Raw genomic sequence first — 8,535 nt, 5'->3', positions numbered from 1 at the left:
GTTAGGGAGGGGTGGTCTGCTGCTGTGGTGGGGGTTAGGGAGAGGGTAATCTGCTGCTGTACTGAAGGTTAGGGCTGTTGGGGTTCTTGGGATGTGGAGCTCTGAACTGTTGCTATGGTTTCTTCCAGGGATGAGGCTTTGGGAGAGCTCATATCCCAGGTCACTAAGCCCCGCCTTCTTCCTCAGCTTCATTTCTGAGTTGAGTTGGTTTTCTCATTAGAAAGAGCAGTGTCTTTTTCTTTCACTTCTTATAAGATCATTTTCATTTTTCTTCATCTTTAAGGCTTCCTCTGAATATTGCTGTTTTTAAAAGTGAAATATGTTTTCTAAGCCCACTAGTCAGGTCCCACCTTACTGCATAAGTTGGTAGCATTTAGAATACTGGTTAAGCCTTTGACACTTCGGCCAGTAGAAGAAAACAAAAAGGATTCCAGATGACAGGTCAGGGGTCACTGGGAGTGGGGTGTGGTAGAAGGTATAATCAGAGTAGCCGGGTAGGAGCTGTTTCATCCTTCAGATTCAAGTTCCTGGTGAGGGCAGTCACGTGACTCTTTCACAGTCTGACTTCATAACTAGTGTGCCAGAGACACAGCCACGTAGCCTTCGGTCCATGGGGATCCCATGATTCATCACTGCCTTCCACAGCAACAAACACACAGGGTAGTTGTCCCTCCCTAGAAACACACCCATGTTCTCATTATTTGTATCTTTTCCCAAAGCATTACATGTTAGCTACAGAAAGACTGATCTGTTCAATGTAGTACTTGCTAGAAAGTGATAAGCAGGTGGCTGCCCAGCCCACCCTGCCGCACTCCGGCTCAGTCCAGCAGCAGGTGCGCATTGAGCATCTGCTCTGTCAGAAGCACAGTTATCAGGAGCTGTCGTCACAGTGATAATGGGCCAAACTGCCTAAGAGAAGTTCATTCAAAAAGCAGACATGTATGGGATGTGCATGCTACATGTATAGTTCTTTTTAAACACAAGGAAACATGGTATGTATTATTTTGGAATTGTCGTGCCAGAGCTGGGCCTTACACCTGCTAGGCGGTGCTCTTTCACAGAGTTAGGACCTCACACGGCTGTATGTGATCCGTAATGCTCACCCAATCTAGAAAACCTGAAATTTATCCAAGGTAGAAATTATAAAAGAAAAGGCAGCTTTATCAGTTTTTAGATCCCTAGTCTAAGACAGTGATATACGATGGCTAGCATCTTGGATTTGTTCTTAAATAGTTACACTTTACAGAGCCATAGTCATACTGAAAATACTGGCTTCGTAGACTCTTGTTTCACACAGGAGCTACAAATAGGCAGTACAAACCAGAAGTGAACCCCGCAGAAATTGCCACTCACAAGGAATCTTAAGTTTTTGATACCCTCTGCCCCGGAAACTCAAGGTTTGGGAGCAAACCAAACGTCACTTGTTGACCCTGATGGTTAGCATAATTTTGATGTGACTCTGTACAGTCTTTCAGGGCTGTGGATTTAGCCCTCAGATGGCTTTACAGTAGGATCAGACGGTGTCTTTCCTTGGATGTGATACCCTGAGGTTCCCATTGCTCCAATAATACCCAAGTGAATGCAGAGTGTTGGCACGTTCCTTAGTTATCAGAAGGTGTGATTTTATGTTGTTTTTATTCTCTTAGTTTAACTAAAATAAAAGTGTTGCCTGCAGTTATCTTTGATAGTATCATGTGAGGCTTTTTAAAGGTTTGATGTTAAATTATGTATATATGAGGTAAGGGTATGTGTGTGGGAGTGCGGGTTCCACAAGGAGGCATCAGATCCCCCTGGAGTTATAGGTGGTTGTAAGCCTCCATGTGGGTGCTGGAAACCAAACCAGGTCCTCTGAAAGACCAGTACCTACTCAACCTCTGAGCCATCTCTTGCCTTGATACTATTATTTAGCTTTCAGACTTTTTGTTTCTTTTCAATGCTTTGCCATAGGTTTTTTTGTTTGTTTGTTTGTTTGTTTGTTTGTTTGTTTGTTTTTACAAAGCCACCATGCTATTTTAAATAGAGCCGTGAAAAATGTTTATATTATCACAGTGATTATCTATATAATTCACCTGTGGGATAAGCGGTCATCCATTTCCTCATCCCTGTCATTTGCCCTTTGGGTTGTTTTCCCACATGTTCAGGGTCTTTATGGAGAGACCTACCTGTATCTGTGATTGGGTCCTTGAGGGAGTGACTAGTACCCAGTGCTGGTCCATCCTGTGAACCATTCCCCACCACCACGGTCATCAGTGAGGCCTACAGGGATATTGTCTGGTTTAGGCCCCAGAATGGCTGTGCTCTTCTGCCAGGCAGCCAAAAAGAGCAGGGAATGGTTTCATTGGCAATGTCAGTGTGGGCTTGACCCACAGGAGTAATTTTAACAAGTTTGGTTCACAGAACTGAACCTGCAGAGCAAAAGAAAAGCGAGCAAGCAAGCAAAAATAAAAGAAAAAGAAAAAAAAAACAAACAAAAAGAAAAACCAAAAAAAAAAAACCTGTTGAAAAATACACATGGAGATTAAAATAATGTTTGGCACTTACATCACACTTTTAAAATTCTTCAAACGCTTTAGAAACACTAGCTAATTAATTAGGCTGCCTAAATCTGCTTGCAGTTGGTTGAGATCTCCAGAGGAGCTAAAAAAAAAAAAAAGAAGAAGAAGAAGAAGGAGGGGGGGTAAGGGGAGGAGCCAGCCTTCCTCAGCCCCAGATTTTATTGTCACCTGCCTGGGGTGTGATTACAGGCCTCTGGCTGCTCCACAAGAATAGCCCTGCTCCAACTTGTGTGAGTGCAGCTCCCTCCCTCATCAACTGCTGACTCACAGTTGTGCGCTGCTGAGGTTGGAGATGACAGTAACTGAGCACCAGCTCCTGGGTAGCCCGATGTTAGCGCCGCTCAACAGATGAAGGAAGAGGCTCAGGGTGTTGTCAGGGTCACAGTGCAAGTAAAACCCATTCTTTCTCACTTCATCAATGTGTTCCTTCAGCATATATGTGGTTTGGGGACAGGGTCCTCCTGGCTGAGCTGGAAATCACAGAGATCTGCTTGCTTCTCAAGCATATTTTTGGGGACACAGTATATACTGACAGAAGGTAAAAAAAAAAAAAGTTCCTAGTGGATCTACCATCCTAATGGTGGGAGAAATAGCAGTTGACAGCAAATCCAATATATAAAGGAAACAGCAATGTGATGGTACGTTTTAGAACTAGAATTACCAGCAAGTATACAGCAGGTGCTTATGTACAGCTTTGGAGCAATCTTCATGACAAAGCAGAGGGCACACACCAGTTCCCTGCTTATGCCTGATTGAATGGGAATCCACTTACGAATACTGAGCTGGCAAAAAGGCCTCGTTCCCGCCCAGGCCTGCACACGTGGTGGTTCCAGTTCAACCGGTCTCTCACGGTTAACTGTACACCCACTGGAATATTCATGGCTCCCTGCTATTGGCAGTAGCTGGTGATGACACTGATGCTCTTGGGAGGCTTTCTGTCTGTCAAGCCTGTTCGCTCCTTGTGTCTGTCACTTGCAAGGCCACTGGCCACTATTCTTTCTAGTCTGGCTGGTGCTGGCTGAGGTCCTGTTTCTACAGATCTCATTTCTTTTCCTGTAGTGTGAGAATCAGGCTGTAACCAGGCTTGTACTTGTAGGCTCTGTTCATGAAAAGTGGATCTTAAGGCAAGCCCTGGCTGGGGAAGGAGGCGAGGCAAGACAGTGAGCAGTTGATGGCAGGCCCATCCCAGGCTCTGGGTGCCCACAGTGTCAGCAGAGCTGATCCATGGACCTCTCCTGCCTTAGGCTCTCTCCCCTTGACAGTACAGCAACACCAGGCCATTGGCAGATGGACAAACACACAGTGTCTCTTTTACCCTGCCAGCACTAGAGGAGCTACCCAAGGATCCTGCTACAGCTGTCTAATAGACAGAGTCCCATTAGAAGCTGGTGGAGAATCCAGCTGGGGACCAAGATCACCTGACTCACTGTTGCAGTCTGCCACCCTTGCTGTCCTCATCCTCCCTCTCCTGTCCTCCTCTCTGGACCACTGTATCTCTAATATCTATGTGTCTGAATGCTCATGTTCTACATCCATTCGTTCAGAGGATGGCAAGGACTTTATCCATTGAGTCATCCCCTAGATGCTACTTTTTAGAAATAACTTATTTTATTTTAATTATATATATGTGTAACTATGTGTTGGTATATGCATGTGTATGTATGCACTTGGACTTACAGACCACATGATGTAAGTGCTGGGTATTGAACCTGGGTCCTCTGGCAGATCAGCCAGTACTCTTAGCTGCTGAACCATTTCTCCAGCCCAGATGCTGCTTTTTAACTCACCAACCTCAGCTTGTTTATTCCTATTAGAAGTACCTCAAGATAGGATCGTGCAAAACACTTCACAGAAACAAACCATCAAAACTGTCCAAGCTAAAGCCACACTCACATCCCCGCAGCACTTGGCAGAGGGCGAGCACCTGGGCCTTCTCTGTTGACCTAACGATGACTCCAGATGATGCAGCCATACGCTACTGAGCCACACTGAGGACCCAGGTTCTCAGCTCTCACCACTAGACTGCTGAGACTGATGCTCTGCTCAGGACTTGCTTTCCAGGAGAGAATCTCCCTCTTTGAAAAGTACCACACATCCTGGGGTCTCCTACTTCTGCATCTCTGCTGGGTTTGTTCCCTCTGTGAGGAATTCAGGCTCCCATTTTAAGTGACAAATTCAGATTTGAGTTCCGGAGCCCAGCTCAGACATGATACTTCCCAAAGGGCTTGGGCACTCTACTACACTAAGCTATGTGACTGAACACTCTGTGCTTTAGTTTTCATATTACAGTCTGAGTTACAGGCTCACGTGGGGGATAACACATGCTGAACATTGTGCTGAACTCAGTACCATTGTGTGTTCTCAATCTGTAAGAATCATTGATAATCTTGAACTTGCAGGATCCCTTACGGTGAATCATGGCTGCCATCTTTCTTTCCAGGAGCCACAGGAAAAGATCTGAAGGTGATTCAGCGTGATAAATCAGTATCTGTTGCTTCTGGGGATTCGACCATTCTGAACTGCACTGTGACCTCCTTGCTGCCCGTTGGACCCATTAGGTGGTTCAGAGGAGTAGGGCAAAGCCGGCACTTGGTCTACGATTTCACAGGGGAACACTTTCCTCGGGTTACAAATGTTTCAGATACTTCTAAAAGAAACAACTTAGACTTTTCCATCCGTATCAGTAATGTCACCCCAGAAGATGCTGGTACCTACTACTGTGTGAAGTTCCAGAAAGAAGTAAAATTAGTGCCTGAGACTGACATAGAAATTCAATCTGGAGGGGGAACAGAGGTCTCTGTACTCGGTAAGTAAGCCTGTGCCTTCTTCATTCCCTAGTGTGTAGCATCAGGTCGGAGAATAACATCCTGGATCCAGTGAGTGTGGCTCATAGCAGGCGCAATGGAGGATCAGGTTCACGATCTGATCTTAACCCTCAGCAGATCAGGGAAGCTAAGGCAGTTGTTAGCTCGAGGCTCTAGTGCTAGCAAGTAAGAGGGCATCTTCATCCCTCTTCTGCTCACCTCACAACCCTTTCTTCCTTGCTCATGGTTCAAGTACCAGTGAGTACCAGGATGCAGATCCCGGCAGGGTCCTTGCTGCCCAGGCATTAAGCATCTCCACAGGTGAGTCTAGTACACAGGAGATGCTGAGGAAGCTGAACCTCTAGGAAACTCAGCCTCTCCACTTTCACAAAGATTCAGGATGCCCCTTCCATTCAGAACCCGAGGCCTGTCAGTAACTGGGAAAGTTCTCCCAAATGTAAGTCGGGACACAGAGGACCCCTCCATTATGTAAATGGCTCCATTTTACTCTAGCATCTAGAAATTCCACAATTTATTGTAGTCTTCTGTTGGTAGATAATTCAGTTTTTCCAGACTGTGAACTTTGAAAATAATGCTGCACTGGATGCTCATCCCACTTGTCCAGGAAAGAGGCACCCACTGTGAAAGGCCTACTACATCACATAGGTGTTTGTTTTAATTTGTGTGGATGATAGCAGTTTTCCCTCCAGGCAGCAACTGAGTCTCCTTGTCACCTCTGCACAGAAGCAGGGCAGGTAGCTTATCCTGATATGACAGTTTCCAGGTAGTGTGTCACTTGCCTAGACAACTACAACTAGCAGGGGCTTCCTGCCACATCTTCATCATGTGTGGCTTCATGCTACATCTTCTTCATAGCATTTTCTCCTTAAGCCAGAGCTGTGAGTATCCACCTTTCCAGGGTGTATGAGGACACTGAGTAGCCCCTTAGGAAGCCATGAGGAGTTGCCCAAGACCTTGCCATTTGGAACAAGGCTTGGCTTCTGTTGAGTCCTCAATTTATCTTTGTGTAAATGATAACAGTAATAGCTCTATTCTGGGTTCTATGAGCATCAAGATGTTAACAAAGCCCTAGATGAGGAGTTGAGGTCATTGCTGAGTATGAGAAGTACAGGGGACAAGGGACAGGGGACAGGGGACAGTCTTAACTGTTTGGAACCACATCGTAGATAAGCCACTCCTTTGCCTGTGTCCTGGGACAAACTCCTCCATGTAGCAGACTCAGTGGCCTCCTCTGTCCATGCCGCTCTCACGGAGTATGTGGTCAGGACTGAAGCAGTGACATCTTGTCAAACACTTAGCCAGCACCTGACTTATAGGAAGTATCCCACCAGTGGGAGCTGTACTGAACTGTGTCCATGTGACCTTGGGTGGGTCACTTTCCCTTCCTGGCCTCAAGTGTTGATGGGGTGGGGTGAATTGGTTTTTTTTCATCTGTTTGCTTGTATAACTCATATAAGAGACTGAAATGCACCACACACCTTGTATCTGCCATAGAAATTCTATTGTCCTGACATGGATCTGAAGTTCCTGAAAGAGTGTGTGTGTGTGTGTGTGTGTGTGTGTGTGTGTGTGTGTGTGTGTACCCGCATGTGTGAGACATCAGCAAGTGTTCTTACCTGCAGATCTGTCTTTACAGCTTGTGTCTGATGTTTTTAACCACCACCAGGCTGAGGTACATGTCCTGAAACCTCGGGAGAAAAGCTATGACTTTTATTTTCCCCTTAGCAAAGGTAGTCCCCATGAAGCTGGTACTCAAAACCCTTTTATGCTTCAGAATAGCATGTGTTCTCTGGGTCCCAAGGATGATCAGAAACATCTCCAGGTGCTGGCCTCAGAATACTAGCGATGTATCCCACACAGCTTTGACAGCTCTGCCTAGACTTCTGCTCAGAGCAGGGGGGTGGGGAGTGTCGTTCCTGACCTCTACACATCTGTGTCTGAACACAGACAAATTCTCTGTCTTCAGCACAGTCCCTCCCTGCCTCGATGACCCCAGATATCACAGATCCTTTCTCAGTGCTGCGGGCTTCCTAAATAATGTATCTGGATGAAACACCTGTGACTCCATTGGAGTTCTGAAGCTGCTAGCCTAACTCAGGTCCTGAGGGAGATTACTACAAAAGAAGAGAGAACCACAATGTGGTGGCCTTATTGTGCCTTCTGACTGCCAAGGAAGAAATGTGCAGTCTCAGAGTTAACTATAGTAGCCATAGCTATTATTTATTAGGTACCTGCTGCATTCCAGATGTCGTCTTTATGTCATCTTCCCAGGATGATGTTATTTTATCTACTTTTGTATAAAGAAAACCCAGATTCTTGAAAGATTTTTTTTTTAATTTTATGTATGTGAGTACAGTGTAGCTGTCTTCAGACACACCAGAAGAGGGCATGGGATCCCATTACAGATGGTTGTGAGCCACCATGTGGTTGCTGGGAATTAAACTCAGGACCTCTGGAAGAACGGTCAGTGCTTTTAACCACTGAGCTATCTCCCCAGGCCCCTGAAAGATATATTTTTTAAGTACTAAATTAGTCATCCCAGTGGAAGAGTTGAATCCCACCCACTATGCTTTTGGCTAGTCCCACTCTCCTCTGAGTTTGTCCTATAAAAGGAGTTCATCCTAACGACCCCCTCATGGGCTGGCGAGCATAGAGTGAGCATCCAGTGTCAGGGCCTAAGAACTCTATAGATGGTAACTTCAGCTTTTTCCTGGTACCCATCGGATACCCAAATCCAAAGATGCTCAAGGCCCTCATCCAGGATGGGGGAGACTTGCGTGTAACCTACACACATCCTGCCATCTATTTTAAATCATCTCTGGGTTTCTTATAATACTTAATATGATGCAAATGCTATGTAAATAGTTGTTCTATGTGTTGTTTAGGGAATAGTGACAAGAAAAAGTCTGTTACTATTCAGCACAGACTCAGCTTTTTCAACATTATTTTGCGTTTGCAGTTGGGTTAGATTTAAGCACAGGGAGTCCCCAGGGCTGGAAGGATGGCTCTTTACCACAGCTGGTGTCCTGATGACTTCTTCAAGTGACACCCCTTTTCTGTACCCTCAACATATTTGGTGGATGTTAGGGAGCAAGTATGTGTTGGCAGACAGAAATGTGTAGTGTCTGGAAGTGATGCTGAGTACTTATGGGCAG

At 45.6% G+C, this 8,535-nt stretch overlaps 1 protein-coding gene across 2 annotated transcripts in view; it reads left to right on the top strand.

The window, feature by feature from the left end:
• Sirpa (signal regulatory protein alpha) overlaps positions 1–8,535 on the top strand; it is a 37,925-nt gene that overhangs the window by 11,223 nt on the left and 18,167 nt on the right. For both annotated transcript variants that reach the window (XM_028754525.1, XM_028754516.1), the window contains exon 2: positions 4,996–5,361. In XM_028754525.1, coding sequence (XP_028610358.1) covers positions 4,996–5,361 — 366 coding nt within the window. The remainder of the gene's footprint in view (positions 1–4,995; positions 5,362–8,535) is intronic.

The sequence above is a fragment of the Grammomys surdaster genome, unplaced genomic scaffold (assembly GCF_004785775.1).
Source record: "Grammomys surdaster isolate TR1022 unplaced genomic scaffold, NIH_TR_1.0 129, whole genome shotgun sequence".
In the NCBI taxonomy this organism is placed as follows: Eukaryota; Metazoa; Chordata; class Mammalia; order Rodentia; family Muridae; genus Grammomys; species Grammomys surdaster.
This window is presented reverse-complemented; position numbering and strand designations above follow the sequence as displayed.